This window comes from Periplaneta americana, chromosome 2 (assembly GCF_040183065.1).
Source record: "Periplaneta americana isolate PAMFEO1 chromosome 2, P.americana_PAMFEO1_priV1, whole genome shotgun sequence".
NCBI lineage: Eukaryota > Metazoa > Arthropoda > Insecta > Blattodea > Blattidae > Periplaneta > Periplaneta americana.
Window position 1 is genome coordinate 178,691,961 of NC_091118.1, and position 19,588 is coordinate 178,711,548.

General features: G+C 36.0%; 1 protein-coding gene across 6 annotated transcripts; it reads right to left on the reverse strand.

Annotated features, from left to right (window-relative positions):
• Positions 1-3,658: 3,658 nt before the first annotated feature.
• Positions 3,659-19,134, reverse strand: LOC138694872 (juvenile hormone acid O-methyltransferase-like). Of its 6 annotated transcripts, none has more exons than XM_069819016.1 (5): positions 19,007-19,134; positions 11,961-12,331; positions 10,886-11,018; positions 9,974-10,121; positions 3,659-5,180 (listed from the first exon to the last, which is right to left on the reverse strand). In XM_069819016.1, the coding sequence occupies exons 2-5, from the start codon at positions 12,326-12,328 to the stop codon at positions 5,002-5,004; spliced, it is 828 nt and encodes a 275-aa protein (XP_069675117.1). In that variant the 5' UTR covers positions 12,329-12,331; positions 19,007-19,134; the 3' UTR covers positions 3,659-5,001. The 6 variants fall into 6 exon arrangements, with proteins under 6 accessions (XP_069675117.1, XP_069675118.1, XP_069675120.1 ...); XM_069819017.1 differs by having other exon boundaries at positions 18,915-19,067; XM_069819019.1 differs by having other exon boundaries at positions 18,985-19,047.
• Positions 19,135-19,588: the final 454 nt, after the last annotated feature.

Consider the following 19,588-nt stretch of genomic DNA (forward strand, 5'->3'; position numbering starts at 1 on the left):
CGAGAGAGACATATGCCACTCGCAGGTCAGAGACAAATACAAATGGAACGGAGTTTGACTCCAGTGAGTGAGAGGGTGGGGGTTGGCGGAGGTTAGAAGCAAGCGAAATGCACAGCTTTCACTGCGAGCCACAATGTCTCGCGAGTCACGTTCTCGCCAAGGCTGTGCTAAGAGATCTTGCTGAAATGATCGGGAGACTACATAATTTTGTAGGCCTCTTATTTTATCAGTAAGTAATACCTTTTGGTCTTACCTTAGGAACTGCAATTTTTGCTCTCTCTCGAGCCAATACGAAAGAGAATGACGCATATAAATATCTACACCACACCGCCATTAAGTATATGAAACAGACCCAACCTCACTTGATTAATAACTATAAACATATTAGATTTTTAATAAAAATATTATTATCTTACGTAATTTTTGTAGTTATACTATAGCCGACACTCAGTAAATTATAGAAATGAAGATGTAATTTACGATATTCTCTACATCTACTTACTTAACCCCAAAACGTTTCACTTTCATATCGTCAGTATAGCATTAATATGTATAATTAATGAAAAATAGTCACATCATGGCATTAACTATAATAATATTTCATTTATAATGGTAATAATGTCATCAAACCACCTCAAGTTTTGTAGATTTTAATATCCAATACACAGCTGTACTCAGAAAATTACACACCGCAAAATCAGACCGGTAAATTATTTCTAGCAAGTCTTGAAGTTTTTAATAACCAATTCAATTTGAGCTCTAAATATGTCAGCAATCCTGCAGGTCATGGCCTTCGTGTAATAGTCTACTGTTTATTGTAGTGTGTGTTTTATTTTATACTGAAATCACGGCCGACTTGATGCTCGCTTCGCTTCTCCTTTACGCGAAGGGAGCTTCAAGTCGGCCGTGCTGAAATACAATTATTTCCCAAAACTGACGAAATATTGATTTTGGAAAATAGGAAAATGATGTAGGAAAATTGACATTTCACTGAAAACTACTGTTTTTCTGAAAAAAAAAAAACTTTGGGTTCCGAGCTTCAAAAGGAGGGGTTATTTATTAAAATCCGTTCAGCCGTTTTCCCGCAATTTCCATTACCAGTTCAAATTATATATATATAGACTAGTGGCTTGTGCAGCAAATACTGCAAACTAAGTCCATAAGAAGTTCAAATAAAAATTGTTCAGATTTATTTTCAATGAAGAATACCAGACATTTTGAAAGTTATTTGCTTCCATAATAGTGAAACATACTCTCTCTGAATGTTTCTTTTTTTGCCAAATACTTTTCCTTGAATCTATCCGTCTTCCGTTCTTGAGTTTCAATGCGAAATCGCAAGTAACAATGTCAGGACGATCAGTGAGTTTTTCATGTGGGAGTAATGCAGTAGCCATTTCAGATAATTGCGGATTGTAGGTGAAAGTTAAGAAAATGTAAGGTTTGTCATGCTTTGAACAAAAGACTTAGCATCGTGGTATAGCTGCTGCATGTTTCGTGAACTACCCTGAAATGTAGAGGGCAGAATCACTTTTTCCCCACTAAGAGATCTTGCTGAGGTGATCAAGAGACTACAAAATCTTGTAGGCCTCTTATTTTATCAGTAAGTAATACCTTTTGGTCTTTTCTTAGGAATTGTAATTTTTGCGCTTCCTCCAGACAATACTGATCTACCAAACACTGCTGGATTAATTTGTGTAACAATGAATGTTATCCCGTATATTTTCTGTAATATAGGCTGTTCTGAGGAATCTATTGCTGAGATGTGGAAAATGAGGTGAATGATATTTCAGAGTTGTAGAATCTTATATGCACCCTAAATAAAATTGTCCATCGTAAATCGTTGGAAGTTTCAGTGTTTCATTCGTTGCTGGTTGCGGGAAATAAACTTACTCATCACGGTAGCAAGAAGTGAAATGGCATGCTATTTTACCTACAACAAAATATGCTTGTCAGCGATCACAAATCTAATCGATTAAACCAAAGAAATATGAAATTAATTTTGATGTAGTTTAAAGACGCAGCTAAAATAGGGAGCATGACTCAATTACTACCAAGGAAAATGAAAGAATCAGACATATAAATATCTATATCACTCTGGCATTAAATATATGAGAAAGACCCACACTACTTGATTAATAACTATAAAAGTATTTCATTTTGAATAACAATATTGTTACCTTACGTAAGTTTTATAGTTTTCAGTAACATATTATATAGCCGTTACTCAGTAAATTATAGAAATGAAGATTTAATATAAAATATTCTTTCTCTGCGTCTACTTACTTAAAGCCCCAAAAGGTTTCATTTTCATATCATCAGTATACCACTATGTGTTGCATTAACTAATAATATTTCATTTTTAATGGTAATAATGTCATCAAACATTCTTAAGTTTTGTAGTTCTTAATATCCAATACACAGCTGTACTCGGAAAACTACAGACCAGAGAATCAGACCTGTAAATTATTTTTTGTACGTTATCAAAAAATTACACAAATGAAGATCGACATATTGGCATTATGATGTGAAAGAATCTAAGCCATCTGAACTCTATGTCAGCAATCGTGTAGGTCATGGCCTTCGTGTAATACTATAGTCTATTGTTTATTGTAGTGTGTGTTTTGTTTTATTCTGAAATGCAATTAATTAATTCTCAAAACTGACGAAAGATGGATTTTGGAAAATAGGAAAATGATGTAGGAAAATTGACATTTCACAGGAAACTAATATTTTTCTGAAAAACTTTGGGTTCCAACAAAATGAGGGGTCATTTATTAAAATCCGTTCAGCCGTTTTCCCGTAATTTCCATTACCATTTCAAAATATATATATATATATATATATATATATATATATATATATATATATATAGGTTATGAAATAAACTTATTGGAACAACATAATATTAAGCATTTTCAATAATGTATCATATCACAATGTTCTGAAAGGTACAAATACGTCTACAATGTTTCTCTCCATTTAAATGATCGCCCATCAATAACTTCCGAAGCGTTACATTTCGGACATAGGTATATCAGGTTAAATCGATGTAGATTAAACCCAACTGCATTATCCTGAAGTATTTTACCTTCCTTCTGAACCACTCTGTACTTTGATATGCACAGGCGACTTTCGCGTTTAAACCCTGGTTTATGAGAGAGGTAGAAACTTCGTCCTTGCTCTCCTGAAAACTGAGTACCTTCGTGTCTTTCTTAGCAATATTGTGATACTAATCCGTTAGTTGAGGTTTAATTGTCTGATAAGCAACTTATCCGGTTGACACACATAACAGAATTTTTTCATTTTGCCTGTGCTGGGATTGTTAGGACTACTTCACTTTTGGAACATTGTTCTTTAATCTGGTATTAGCAGAGATTATCACTTAAAACGTTATGATGTGTCTTCATCAGAAAGAGTAAATAAACGCGTCTAATATTCCATATTTATTATTCTGTTTTGTAAAACGCTGAGTTCATAGTAGTTTGTTGTAAGCAGTTTACTCTATATCTGTATTTAAAAAGGATGATCCATAATATGGATTATAAACCTTCACCATTTTAATATTTAATGACTTGCAAACAAAAATCTCTGCGCTGTATCAGGTATACTCCGGTACGTAGAATATGTTTTCCAGTGTCGGCAATGAAACTACAGTGTGTTGGTTTGAATGTTTTATTTTGTTTCGGTTTACAAATGGAAAGTATAGGTCTATGTTAACAGAAGTAATTAATAAAAGACATGCAGTAGACAATACAGATAATGTCTCATAAATAATGTCATTTTGAAACTATTTTTAACCTATTGTAAGTCGTTGAAGAGAGGGTTGGCATTATTGCATACGGCAGAGGAATAGCTGCTTACAGCGAACTTTTAAATAAAATCGCTTCTTATTTTTACAAATTTAATTATTTTAATAGTTCAAATTATATGTCTAAAACAATATGTATAGACAAGGTTAGTTATAATGGAACAATTACAAAGAGCTTGTACAATAAAAAAATTCGTCAAGGTTAAAAAAAAGGATTTAAAATTAAGCAACTGTAGGTGTAAAATTTGAGAGCAACTCTGCTTAAATTAAAAATATACATTGGAAATTTATTTGCAACCTTCAATGACATTTGACAAAAAATTTTTTTTTGCGATTTAGCAAGTCAACAAGTTAAGATATTATAATCATTTCCTTCTCCTTTGTCATAGGAATGAATGTAATTTCTTAATGTTAAAGTTGGGAGATTGTCCTTAACATACAAAATTAATTCTAGAAAATACAAATTTATTATAACCATGATTTTGTTTTTCACAAATAAGGTTTACAGTGTTCATTAAAAGCAGCATTTGATATAATTCTTATGGCCCTATTTGAAGAAATAGGGCTCTATTTAAGCACTGTTGCCCCATAGCAATATTTCATAGGTAAGAGTACGTTGAAAGTAAGCAAAATAAGCATCACGAATATAGTTTTCAGATACAATAGTTTTTAATCTCTTAAGGAGAAACAAAGTTCTTGAAAGTAGTAGAAATATGAGAAATATGACTTTCCCATGTCAACTTGGAATCAACAATAATTCCTAACTGACTTTGTTCGTGATCGGTCTTCTTTAGAGTAAAAGTCACAATTTCAGTTTTAACTGGGTTCAACAAAAATCCAAGACGTACCAATTACCAAATCTCCACATATCTCTGAGGATACGCGTACCACAGTTTGAGAACTTCTGCACTAAGACATTATCAATCACTGTAATAAAAACATAAATAATGTTAATTCTGATCTATAATTTGTTGATACAGCTTTTCAAAAATATAATATTCTTTATTCTACTGGAATGCTTAATTTGATTATCTGTGTGCATTTTCCAAACTAGTTATAAATGAGACCCATTTCTTATTAACTGCTCAAGTTCACATATCATAAACAAAAATAACAAATACCAGCACCAATCCATAGGAGGCAAGCAGAACTAACTTCACTAACACAGAAACAACGGTATTGTTTGTTCAACTTCATGTTTTCCTGAGCAATGCAGCTGTTTGTTCGTACTTCGTTTCAGTGATGTTATCGTTATCGATGAATTCTCTTTTGAATTTGGCCTTCGTTAATTCCATCAGAAAGTCGGTCATGTAAATATCCTGCAGCTCTTTTGGTATGTTGGGATGAAAAGGGTTGACTCCAGTCATGAAATCTGGTAAAGGAAAGAAACATTTTTAAATAATAATTGTAACAGTAGTTCATGTGAAGAACGGCAAAGTAATTCCGTAATTATGTCAGTTCTGGACAAATTAGTGAAGCGTATGATGGTAATCAACTAATGACGTAATGCAGTAATAAAGAAAGTGAATATATTTACAAGAGTGTAAAATTAATATGTAGAATTTCAGTCACAGAGATGTTCATTTTGTGCAGTACCTCTCTATTTAATACAAAAATTACAGAGTTAAAAGGAACCAGGAAGTTAAAAATATTGTACTTTTTATTTAATATACCTTCATTACGCCAGTGGTTCACAGCGTCTATGTGTATCAGGCTTTTCCCGCGACGCCCGAAGTCAGAACATAGACCTACCTAACACTTGATATGGTTACGTTGGTGAGTGAAATTAAGCACATGTTTTAAATTCACAAACAGTTAATGTAAACCGTTTTAAAGAAGTAGGTCTTCATATTGTGAACAATTATAAAATATATTAAATAAATAGTATAGTTCTTTCGTTATCTCGTGAAACTAAATACATGAATGCGCCGTAGCTTATAACTATGTGATCAGGCCTTACAGTAAGAATCTTGTGGTGGGATAAGTGCGCTAGTAGATGTGCAGCGAGGGAGGGAAGTTTCTCAGTCCACTTTTTTCTTCCCCTGCCACCATAAGTTTCGCGAAATAACGGATGATCTATAATTAGTTGGATGAGTGAGCATATTGTTTACTGCACATCTGGTTAAATCTTGTAATCAAACTGTACTCAGCGATCCTCATTTCCTGTCCCATGTTGATTTCCGCACGGTACTTGCTTTTTGTCACAGTGACCATCGAAAACCAGCTACGAACAGACATAGGCCTATAGCGTCGCAAATTTTTCTGGATGTCGAGTAGTAATTTTGAGACTCTTCTCAATTTGACAGAGTCCAAAATCAGCAAGAGTGACACTTCATTCGGAAGAGCCATTCCTTCCCATGAACGTCTACACTCTATACGAGATGTCTTTGGAGCAGACCGTAACAAGGGTCTCGATGCATCTCATGTTATCACTGCGCTCCCATTGGTTGGCAAATCATTACTTAGCTGAGAGCGTTGTAGACACTAGCGCGTGCATATCCTGGTTACTGTGCTCCAACCACGAGAAAGTCTTTGCGGAATGAAACGGAGCGGGGTAATGCTGTGAATGAATGTTGATGTCATAAGGTCACACACGTGGGTACTCTTATCTCTATTCCTCGCTCTCACAGCACAAACAATAACATTGTTACACACATATTTATACTACCCTAGCTACAAAATTAGATCACTGTTAATCTCCTGGGGTGCTATTCATAGACATTTCGCAGCACGCGCTACGAGCGTACTAAGCTAGCCCCGGCTATCCACTGGTTACTTGTACAGAATTCAAATCATATCTTATCGCTAACACTGGTTTATGAATACGAAAAACGCTGATCATCCACCGGAAACCCGCGCTAAAAATTGTCTATGAATACGGCCCTGGTCTTTTAATCCCTCCATATAAGAAATAACATGCAGGAGAGCGCATGGTTTTTAAACTGACGTTATAACGATAATATTATCTATCTACTTCGCTCCAATAGATGACGCAATAGTAAGCACAGTCCTTTCACGGTTGATCTCCTGGTTGGAGAACAGTACGATATGGTATTCAGGGACGCGTCCACAACTACAGTTCTATTGCGTCTAGCATCTGTGCGGTGTGAGAGCAGACGACAGCAGTACAACTAATGACTGATGCAAGAAGGTATGTTCAAAGACATTACTTTAATTTTCACTTAATTCATACACAGACACTTAGTATCGTGTGAACCGCGCTCACTTGCATTTCGTTCCGTTGTTTATATCCGCTCCAAAGACATCTGGTATAGAGTGTACTGTTACGCTACGGTTGAAAATTCTTTAGTTTTCTTTCATATCCTGTCTTTCCCAAACTGTGTGTAATTTTCACGAGAGCATCATGCCTTTTATTACGAACCTTTTACTCTTACTCAACAATAAAAAAAAGAAAAACGGACCAATCTCGGTATAACTGGATTAGGTGTAATGAACGGATGGTCTATAATGAGTTGGACGAACGAGCATATTGTTTGCTGCACATCTTGTCAAATCTTGGAATCAAACTGTACACAGCGATCCTCATTTCCTGTTCAATGTTGATTTCCGCACTGTGCTTTTTATCACAGTGGCCATCGAAAGCCAGCTACGAACAAATATATCGCGTTGCAAATTTTTCTGGATGTCGAGTAGTAATTTTGAGACTGTTCTCAATTTGACAGAGTTGAAAATCAGGAAGAGTGACACTTCATTCAGAAGAGCCATTCTGTCTCATGAACATCTAGCTGTTACTCTGTGTTTGACAAATTAAATTCTTTAGTTTTCTTTCATCTTCTGTCTTTCCAATACCAAACTGTATGGGATTTTCATGAGCGCACCATGCCTTCTGTTACGATCCTTATACTTTTAATCTACAATCTCAGGAAACAGACCAATCGCGGTATAACTATAACTGGATTAGGTGTAATCACAGTCTAGTATATACAGTCGCGAAGCTCAATACGTAGTAAATATGCAAACATTAGGTAGTTGCTCACCACTAGGATCGCTAATATCGCCTCATTACAGGCAATGCAGAATAGTACCGTCACAGTCTATTGTTTCTAGCACCCTCAAAACTCAAGCTTCGTGACTGTATATAGTAGACTGTGGTGTAATGACGTGACTTTGTCCTTTGTCCGCTCCATCTTGTTTGAGAGCTGAATCTCGACTAAAGTCGCATGAGCCAATCGGCACGTCCCACTGCCTAGGCCTACTCTTTTCAGAACTGGACCGACATTAGTCGGGTTCGAGTTGACCAATTGGTACGGGCCAATGAACACAACTACAATATTTCTGCAGTGCCATCTGGACTTGCCAGCTAGCATACAGCGGCACAATATAAACGGTTTTATAGAATATTATACACATTTTTCTTTCCTTCTCAACACTAACGATCTTACTAATAAAAACTCTATATACAGATGTTTAACTGTCTTATACAATGAGTAGCTCGTTTGTAAGTCGTGTGTAAATTTCTTACTAATAATCACTACATACGTCATGTATCACAGTATAACTGTTACACAACTACGTCATAGTTTCGTCATTACTTCATTACGAAAGGTAATAGAATATCTGAGATTACCTATTGCATCCGGTAGAGCGCTCTACTGTGCCATGTTAAGTATCGATAGTACAACTGGCTCTGATCGATTACCACATTATATTTTGGTCAAAGAGTACAAGCTACAGCAATATTACTCTAATTATTCTATGCTCTTTGGTTTGTTCTTCTGTGCTTACAAGGCAGCCATCATCATAAAATGACAGTCGATACGAACAGCTGTTAGAGGGGCGGCCATTTTTTCTCTATATACAACGCTTAAACAAGAGGTTTCGTGTATATAACTACTGCAAAGCAATTTCCATTGTGTAGTTACAGACTGTTTATACATCCATCGCTTATGCATGGTTTATTAATAACGTCTTCTGTCTCAACTCCGCATAAGTCTCGTATAAAAATTATACACGGTTTATTAGTAAGACCGTAAATATTTACTTTACTGTCGGCCTGGGTGACGCGGTCGGTACAGTGCTGGCCTTCTGTTCTCGAGGATACGGCTTCGATCCCGGCCCAGGTGGATAGCATTTAAGTGTACTTAAATTCGACAGGCTCGTGCCAGTGGATTTACTGGCATGTAAAGGAACTCCTGCGGGACAAAATTCCGGCACACCAGCGATGCTGATATAACTTCGGCAGTTGCGAGCGTCGTTACATAAAATATAATTTATTTATTCACTATACTAATAAATGTGCAGACGAAGTGTTTCGTGTAAATAAGTGCATTACTCTACAATAGCCCTAGGAATAAGAGGGGAAGTGAAAGGGACGGAGAAACTACCGCCCATGCCCATTTTGCTTACACCGCCTTATAAAAACGCTCAGTAAGGCTTTGTGCATCAGTGGTGGATTTCAGGCGACCAGCAAGAGTCGAAAGTTCGTAAAAGCTATGATGTCTTCCTGATACAATCCGTCACTGAACTTCCTGCCTGCTCGTACCGCACCAAAACGTTACTGTCTCAGCTGGGGAAGGTGGAGTGAGGAGTTAAGGGTTGATTTGCAGTGACCCAACCGAGTTATTTACTCCCAGGTCTGCTGTAGAATGTATTATAATAATTCTTGTGAACAACTTCATATTACTTTGAGTGTTAAGAACTGCTGCTGATAGGAAGTCAAAATGAGGATAGCAAAGACAAAGGAAGCTTTTAATACAAAAAGGAGCGTCTTCTGCGGATTTGTAGAAAAATAACTAAGGAAGAGACTGGTGGAGTACTTTATGTGGAGTGTAGCATTGTATGGGATAGAAACATGGACATTACGACGAAGTGAAGAGAAACGACTGGAAGCTTTTGAAATGTGGATATGCAGAAGAATGGAGCGTGTGAAATAGATAGAAATGGACAGTAAAAATGAGAAATGAAGTTGTGCTAGAAAGATTGGATGAAGAAAGTATAATACTAAAACTAATAATTAAGTGAAAAAGAAAGTGCTGGGATCACTGGCTAAGAAGAAACTGCCCATTGGAAGGAAAGTTGAAAGGGAGGAATGTTCGGGGCAGAAGAAGATATCAGATCATAGACAACATTAAGGTATATGGATGCTGGGTTTGCAATGAAATACCCGCCTTTGGACAGAAAACTATGAATGAATGAAACATTCACCTTTCATTTTGCTAGTGAGCTTGAAATCGAACGAAAGTTCTCTCCATTTAATGTCTACAATCTCGAACCCTGCATCTTTGTAGAGGCTTCTCAACTCTTCAACAGGTTCTTTTGAATGCTGATAAGGTGCTACAGCCTTCTCAACGTCCTGAAACAGTCATAAAAGTTTTCTGAATAAATATAATTAGCCAGAAATTAAGTAGTATTAAGATCCAACTGCATATACTCGTACACTGTTATTCGTAAGTTCGTGAAATATTTAAGAAATTCACCACATATAAACTACGCAACTGATAGTGGTTATTATTACGTCCATAGAATGGTAAATACTGCAAGTTTTCTTTTTGTCTGTTCCAAAGCTCAAGAATAGTTTCTTACCTGTGTGATCTGGCTTTATGACAAAATGTAAACCGAACCCTTTACCCCACATTTCTCAATAGTTGTATGAGGGCTGTCCTTAAACTAACTTCCGTTCTCATGTGGTAGGCCTACACTAAGTTTGCTCTTGGTGCCCAGCCCTGGTCTAGTAAAAGACTCACAGCTTCTTTGATCCACCCAACGAGCGAGAAGATATTCGTTGGTTCCACATATAGTCGGCCATGTTTAATATTTGTTTGAACTTCACAATCTGCACACCAGATAGCGCTGCTTCAGCATACCGTCTTCGCTTTTTGGTGGTTTTCATTGAATATTTGACGAAAAAAAAGAAAAGTTGTGTTCAGTATTTGACAAAACTCTGTTTTAGCTACTATAATTTGACCGAGAGCAACACAAATATAACACAATTCAACTGAATTGAATTTAGTGAGAAATAAATTTAACGAAAAATTTGACCGTAAGTAGCAGGCATAAGATTCCTTGAGCTTTTATAGTGATGCATGGTTATAGGCGTACTATTAAAACGATTCTCACCTTTACATAAGACTGCCATTCATTTCTCTTGCTTTGATTAATCATTGCTGCCACTATGTCAGATTTTGTCAAGACACTAAGCACAGCCTGTCCTCCAGGTCGCAGCATGTTGTATATATTAGTTATAGCTATCCTGAAAACAGTGCAGAAACAGAGAGTCCTTAACAGAAATCAAAGATCTCTTTCATCAACCAATTTAAGATATAGGTTGAGTAACGTCAAGTGTTTAACGATTCAGCAGCATATAATTTGACAATTCAACAAGTTCAGTATCCTTGTTATAACACTTAACAGATAAACTATTTAAAAATTAACATCTTTTTACCTGTATCATTTGGAAACTCATAACAGTTGCTTTCACATTTACTAAGAATAAATTTTTATAATATTATTTATTATTTACAACTAATTAACATTTTCTCGCAGTTTTTCAAGTGAGATTCGAAACGAGTTGAAACAACATACCTAGTGCAGGCAAATTAATTATCGTAACTAAATTATGTGTTGTCTTGTGTACCTGTGCTCTGGATTCTCCGATCATTTGCAGTGCCTTATATTTGAAGAGTCCACTGCAAGAATGATCGATGTCATTTGGAGTACATTTTGCAGGAGAAGCAATTGAAAGTTTGAAATGCTTAGCGCTCAAAGCTTAACTGTAATTTTCCAATCATTACTGGACAATGGCTATCCGTGTTAATGCCATATAACTCTCTGTATACAGTCTATATATCTTAAGCTATGCATTGACAGTCTTGGTTCATTTTCGACAAGAAAGTGACATCTATCATTCTTGCAGTGGACTCTTCATTTATGGACTTCGAATATTCCAACATCCCAATCTTTATTTTAGTAGGCCTAACTATACATTAGTTCTTATATTAGAATATCTTGAAATGTAGCGGTATTAACAATACAATTAGTGCATGGAGACTGAATTAAATATGTGAATATAAAATTCTAACAGAGGCCAGAGTGTTTTTTTTTTTTTATTTTACGTTATACAAAATTCATGAAATGTTCTGTGAAATGTTAGACACGTTTTTGCTGTGAGAGAAAAATGATATTGTTCTTTAACCTCTGGTCAGGAATCCAATGCAGGATGTAGAAGCCGAATATCTTGTCGAAGCCTGGAGTCCTGAATTGGGAATCAGCTGGTATGTTCTTGCTGAGATCCAGGTGTAAGAATTTGAGTTTGGGATGCTTGTACTGGCTGGAGGCAATCTGCAGCATGGGCTGCGATATGTCTGCTCCCACCAGAATCTCGAAGTCATCTGGTAGGCGAGGTAGCAGAACCTCTGCAGCGTTCGTCCCTGGACCACATCCCAGATCCAGTATCCGCTCGCCAGGTTTCCATGTCATCAAGTGCATGTATTCAGATACGTTTTGTTCGGCGTTTCCTTTTGTGAGTTGGTTTTCCTTGTAGAATTGCTCTGCGTTTAACATTTCCTGCAAAGAATAGAATATTTATCAAATGTGTGCATGTTTATATCTTTAACAAGGTGGCGCGAAGTAACGGGAGTTTTAATAGTCGTGTAATAGATCTTAAGATACATCAGACTTTCATAAGACCATGGTTGTTGAAGTGATGTAACTGTGCCATTTATCACTTACCTAACGGCAAAATCATTTCTTAAGATTACATAGGTTAACATCTAATCTACATACGCCTACCCACATTCGCGAACACAGATTCCCCATAACCAATTGCAAAATCTCAACGGAGATGAAGCAAATCTTTTCAATTAATTAATGTCGTTAGGACGACGTGCAATAGTAATATACGTTACAAGAGCGGTATGTTGACGTTTTCATGATCGAGGAAAAGATTGAAAAAGCGAAACGTAGTTGAGCTTTTTTAATTTCCGAAAACATGAAAACAAACATACCGCTCGTGTATCGTACATTATTTTGTGCGAAGATAGTTTATTACATACCTGAAAAACGAATTTATAATTAGTTGCAATGAAATCTCCGTGTTGGTTTCTGTTTAATGACGCCAACTTCGAAACACCAAAATATCTTTCTTCAAATTTGTTGCTGTAAAATGTTTTCTGTGTTTACTATACTCCAGCAGGCCGTGATAAACGTCTGTCTTTTTTTCCCCCCCAGTCTATAAATGCGAACTTAAAACAAACGGTAAGGTTATGTAATGATTTACTTTTCATTTTAATATTTTAACAATATTATTTATATAACATATTGCAGTAATAACATCGGCATCTGGAATCTTGTTGATTTTTTCACGGCTTCCTTAATGTTACTTGTATCAGGAATGCAATAAGTTTCGTGGAGTAGTAGACTTTACTTAATTTTTGCAAATATTTAAAAACAATAATTAACATTGCAATTTAGGTGAAATTGCAGTGGTAAGTTTCCAATTTATAATTATTACTATGTTAAACGTCTCTAAAAATAATATGTTAAAAGCCTAAAGCAGTAAAATGAATGTCGCGCTTAAGCGGTAAGAAGAGGGAAATTGTTATGTGTGTTACGTTGGGAATACTGAATGCGGTATTTCACACTTACCGCGTATTGGTTCTGTGCGGGAAAAAAGCAAATACGCACGATCTCGCACAAACACAGCTTTTCACGAATTTCCATAAGAGAAATCACACGACACAAAGATATTGGGATCCCGCTGACCAAAAAATATCGTCATTGCTGCAAATGTTATGGTTTAAATAAACCTTACAATTCCCGTACAGCGGCGTTCGATTTTCTTGCAATGTGAACCTTCGGTCAAACCTGTTGAAATAAAGTTGGTTCATTCTCTGCGAACCTCTCCAGTTCATTGGCCAAAAAGATCTGAACGTTGTTAATGTATCGATCGGAATTCACAGTAACGGTGTAATATAAAATACAATAAGATACAGTTTTAAACAATTTAAAAAAAACTATATAAAATATAACACGTAAAAAGCCATGTACACTTGTTGGAATGGCTGTGTTGGTCAATCGTTTACGCCGTTAAATAGGGCGGTTTTGCTGGTCCTAATTCAAAATCATTGTCTGGAAAACGAAGCACTTATTGAGGTCACAGAATTTCTGTCTATACTGTATGTTGTTATTAAGACCTTGATGGGCTTTTCATTTGTAACCAGTTTCACTCTAACTTAACTATTCAAAATTCATTGATGTCTACTGATATGCAAGTATCGGTGGTTAGACGTACAGTATGTAGTTACAAGTAGTTTAATGTCGAGCTCCGTGAATCTAGCAAAGTCGTGCATGTGACTTTGCTGTTTGTCGTGCTGTTCTTATTAGTTGCATGGCTTGGACTAGACTCTAGTGTCTCGGGGTGGGGATGACTGATAGTAACCTTGTTCTGCAAATTTTCCAAAGAGTCTCTGCGACATCTACTTTTATAGAATTGTTATGACATTATCGTAATTTGAAGGAACGCTCTCATAGCTCACATAGATAAAGGTCTAATTTTATCATTTTTATATGCATACACAACTCATAACCTGAAAGAGACTAAGTCTGTAGTGTTCCACATTTAGTTTATGGTCGATATGTTCATCAATTTCCGGACGTTATCGTCTTATCAGCCCGAGTAAATCAACCCGTGACGGTTAATGCCATTCGTTACGCTCACGCTTTTTCAGAAGCGGTTGAATTATATGCTAATTTGTATCAACACATGTCTAGATTTGTGCTGTCTTCCATCTTATGAAATTTATTATTTAAAAGCAACATACATAACATTGTTGTTTAAAATACCATTCTAAGCAGTAAACTATAATTATGTAGGCCTGTGATATCCTCAAAAGAACTAATCTAATTTTCTAGTGAGAGTCATAACATGGGGCTATTAAATGGTTAGGAAACTTTCGATACCGATATCGAAGAATCTGTTAAAATAAGTCTAGTTCATGCATTCATAGCGTTCTGTCCAAGGGCAGGCAGGTATTTCACTGCAAAACGCAACATTCTCCAATTTTTCTTATTTTCCGCCTTCCTCTTAGTCTCCGTAAATGATCCGTGTATCTTAATGTCTATTATCTAATATCTTCTTCTGCTATGAGATTTCTTTCCGTTCACAATTCCTTCCAGTGCATCCTTCAGTAGAGAGTTTTTTTGTTATCGAGTGGCCCAGCCAATTTCCGCATGACGAAATGTTAAGCAAAATACTCTAAATTTCAAAGCAGTGTAAATCATGCGCTAACACTTCATATTCTTAAACACAACCAATGATATACAGGGTTAGTTAAATGTCCTGCACCACCTAAATAACTTTTGAAGCATACGGTTCAGTGACATGAAACAATATACAATATACTAAGAACTCAATAATGGTATTACCGAGTTTTTTTTACTTCCGGTTTAACCGGAAGTAACTCAAACTCTCTTATTTTAAATGGAACACCCAATATATAGTTTTATTTTTGAATAGTGCTCATTAAGAGCTTTTCAAAAAGTACCCACACTCGATACTTCTGTACAAATTCAGTTTTGCTAAGTCAAGAAAACAGAAAAGTGTATCGAATATTAAAATAATAAACGCACCACCTAAATAACTTTTGAAGCATGCGGTTCAGTGATGTGAAACTTGGTATGTGAGGATAACCATATGCTAAGAACTCAATAATGCTATTACCGAGTTTTTCTACTTCCGGTTTAACCGGAAGTATCCCCAACTCTTTTATTTTAAACGGAACACCCAATATATATTTTTATTTTTGAATAAAGCTCATTAAGAGCTTTTCAAAAAGTAACCACACTTGGTAGTTCCGTACGAATTCAGTGTTGCTAAATAAAAATGGAAGTGGTGCAAGATATTCCTAAAGCCTGGTTCAATCATTCCTTAAATGGTTTTTATGATCGAGTGACACATTGTAAAGCAGCTGAGGGCTACCAATTTGAACACATAATTTAGAAGGTGAGCTAGCTTTGTTTTGTTTTTGTTAAGGAAGGAGTATTTTATTATTTTAATATTCGATACACTTTTCTATTTTCTTGACTTAGCAACACTGAATTTGTACAGAAGTATCGAGTGTGAGTACGTTTTGAAAATCTCTTAATGAGTACTATTCAAAAATAAAAAAAATATATTGAGTGTTCCATTTAAAATGAGAGAGTTGGAGTTACTTCCGGTTAAACCGGAAGTATAAAAAACTCGGTAATACAATTATTGAGTTCTTAGCATATGGTTATCCTGACATACCAAGTTTCATATCACTGAACCGTATGCTTCAAAAGTTATTTAGGTGCTGCTTTTATTATTTTAATATTCAATACACTTTTCAGGTTTCTTGACTTAGTAACACTGAATTTGTACAAAAGTATCGAGTGTGGGTACTTTTTGAAAAGCTCTTAATGAGCACTGCTCAAAAATAAAAAAATATATATTGGGTGTTCCATTTACAATAAGAGAATTGCAGTTACTTCCGGTTAAACCGGAAGTAGAAAAAACTCGGTAATACCATTATTGAGTTCTTAGCATATGGTTATCCTCACATACCAAGTTTAATATCACTGAACCGTATGCTTCAAAAGTTATTAAGATAGTGCTTTTATTATTTTAATATTCGATACACTTTTCAGTTTTCTTGACTTAGTGACACTGAATTTGTACAGAAGTATCAAATGTGGGTACTTTTTGAAAAGCTCTTAATGAGCACTATTCAATAATAAAAAGAAATATTGGGTGTTCCATTTAAAATAAGAGAGTTGGAGTTACTTCCGGTTAAACCGGAAATAGAAAAAACTCTGTAATACCATTATTGAGTTCTTAGTAGGGTAAACATTGGTAATTTCGTGGCAGTGGTTATTTCGTGATACTTTTTCTTTGCTCTTTCGTGAACTAACCAATGGTGTTACGAGATTCAAATTTCCGCCAAGGGATTGCATATGTTGTCCAGTTTCCAGAAACATACAGCTACGCTTTGTGTGACTATTGTAGCTGCTTCAGTGAGCTTTTATGTTTGGAGAGAGCAAGTTAGCGTCGACTTCTCAGGCGTACAAATTTTGTGGATGTTTGTAATTACATTACAGGCTTATTACTAAAGGTAAGCATATGAATTTGGTACAAAAATTTATTATATCTTAATGAAATTTTAGGAAATGTTTTTGGAATTTTAGATACAGCTGTAGTCGCCATATAGGCTTAGCTTTACTGATAGAAATCTTAGCTGTTTGAGGAGAAATTTTGTTGAGTATTAAGCGTTACTTTTATACTATTTTAAAAATGGTATTACAATACGAATTTTAGAAATCTGAAGATAAGATGTGATAACAAAAAAGAAAAGGGGAACGCAATGGGTTCAGTGTAACTTCTGTTTGATTTGTTATCATGCTAAGTGTCAATGATAAGTGCTAGATGACTTACTTGCAAGAATTGTGACAGAAGATGAAACATGGCTCCACCATTTTGGACCGGAGACAGGGGCAGACAATGGAGTGGCATCATGCAAATTCACCAAAGAAATAGAAATTCAAAAGTGCACCTTCGGCAAGAAAAGTTATGGCTACTGTGTTTTTCGATTCAGAAGGACTCTTGCTTGTGAACATCATGCCACACGGAACCACCATTAATTCTGACGGGTATGTTGCAACTCTCAAGAAACTTCAAGCTCGACTGAGTTGTGTTCGACGACATCGGGAGAAGCAGGATGTTCTGCTATTGCACGACAACGCACAGCCATATGTCAGTCACAAGACTGCAGACCAGATCAGAAAATTCGGATAGACAACACTGAAACACCGTCTTACAGTCCTGAACTGGCACCGTGCGATTACCATCTCTTTGGTAAACTGAAGGATCCCTTCGCGGAACGAGGTTAGAAGATGACTCCCTTGTGCACGCTGTTAAAGAGTGGCTCAGACGTGTTGGTCTAGACTTTTACAGTGCTGGTCTACAGGCCCTCGTTCCTAGGTTATGTAAGGCAGTTGAAAGGGACGGGAATTATGTGGAAAAGTGACATTTTGTTCCTAAGGAATGTATCTACATTCTGTGAAAATAGCAAAGCTGTAGGATATAAATATAATTTTTAAACAAATTTTATGCATTACTTTTGGAGTTACCCTAGTAATATAGGCTATAGTAAAGTCCGTAATAAAAGTGTTCACCCTTTTAGGGCAAAGAAGATGCCTTTTCAATTTCAAATTTTACTTTGATTTCATTCTTATTATGTGTTGATATGTATATCTATGTTTTATTGCTATGAATTTTAGACGGAATTACTATGTTTGAAGTCTTGTAACAAAAATGAGAATTTCATTTGACTTTAATGAATTTTCACACAATTCTTCTAACTCTCACGAAATTATCAATGTAATATCACGAAATTACCAAGGTTATCACGAAATAACCAACCTTTTAGATTAAGTTGTAAAAGTGGTTTTTGGCACTTGTTCATGAACGTGTCCAATCTTTTATGTGCCCAGAATTGTACAGCACATTATCGTCTTTTAGATCAGTAGTGTCAGAGTTGTAAGCTCCAAAACCGGTTGTGGAGCTAGATCGGAGCGTGAACTTGCTTATGTCTGTGGAAACACCGGAGCACGCAACGAATCTAGTGGAGCGCTCCGCTCCGTTTAGTCTCTGTCTGACAACACTGTTTTAGATGAAAAAATCGGAATAAGGATATATTTGCACATTTGCATTTTAAATTAAAATTTCATGAAATTTTCACGAAATTACTAATGTTTACCCTATATGGTTATCCTCACATAGCAAGTTTCATGTCACTGAACCATATGCTTCAAAAGTTATTTAGGTGGGGCGAGACTTTTAACTAACCCTGTATAATCAGTGTCATTTTAACATTTTGATCATGAACATTCGAACCCTACTAACCACTATTAGTTGGAGAGACCGAATGTAGGCTATAAAAACTCAGTAAATTCGTCACAACACTGCATAATTAGCAAAATAAAACGACAAAGGTGTCCATAGCTTATGAAAATCGAAGGAACGTGTATTATTGTGCAACTCGGAAACTGGGCCGAATTCGAAAATAAAAATGATACTAACATATCTGCAGCAAATCAGATCCTCTATTACCCCCATAATGATCTCTCTTACCTGTTGATACACCCTGTATGTATAATGTGTGTGTAAATTTTCAGAATGTCATTAATCGAACTGACTTAACTGCAGATAAATGAGCTACTTGCGTTTACTCCTTGAAACAATCTCGTCCTCTATTGTTGACCACGCAGCAGGTTTTGGCGACTGCACGAAACTAGAAAAATCAAAGGACTCAATTGCATCGGCAACCGGTTTATAATATCTTGTGGATTAACACGTAAATGCGGAGTGTTTACTTCGGGATGTCACGCCACAGATTATTTTTTTTAATCACATCTGCATATAAGTTTATTTACAACTTCATCTTGCGCAAGTGCCGTATGCACACTCAGACAAAATTTGCACAACAGAGGTCATTGTACTGACATGTTACCAGAACAGCGGAATTTCCGCCAGATCTGGCGGATTCCGACCTTAACATAGCGGGAATATTTTCTATCTAGCCGATAACGGATTTTGTAATGGTGTTCCGTTTCATTTTAGCTTTATGCTGGCGGTTTCACCGGCGAATAGGGATTATATAATATAATGGACACTGAGCGAATTTTCCTGTTTTGTTTCTCGTCGGCGTTTAGTTCCATTTTCAAGCACTAGATGTTAGTGTAATCGAGCACATTCTAAGATAATAATTGAATATAAGAGTTGAGACACAGGATCCAAACATCGCC

What these genes read in the sequence shown, in the direction of transcription:
- LOC138694872 (XM_069819015.1), bottom strand. Translation starts at nt 13,486, where the DNA reads ATGGAAATTCGTGAAAAGCTGTGTTTGTGCGAGATCGTGCGTATTTGC. An exon ending in CATTGGATTCCTGACCAGAG is followed by an intron (nt 11,019 to 11,960) that starts GTTAAAGAACAA and finishes CACTGTTTTCAG; the next exon opens with GATAGCTATAACTAATATAT. An exon ending in AATGGCAGTCTTATGTAAAG is followed by an intron (nt 10,122 to 10,885) that starts GTGAGAATCGTT and finishes TGACTGTTTCAG; the next exon opens with GACGTTGAGAAGGCTGTAGC.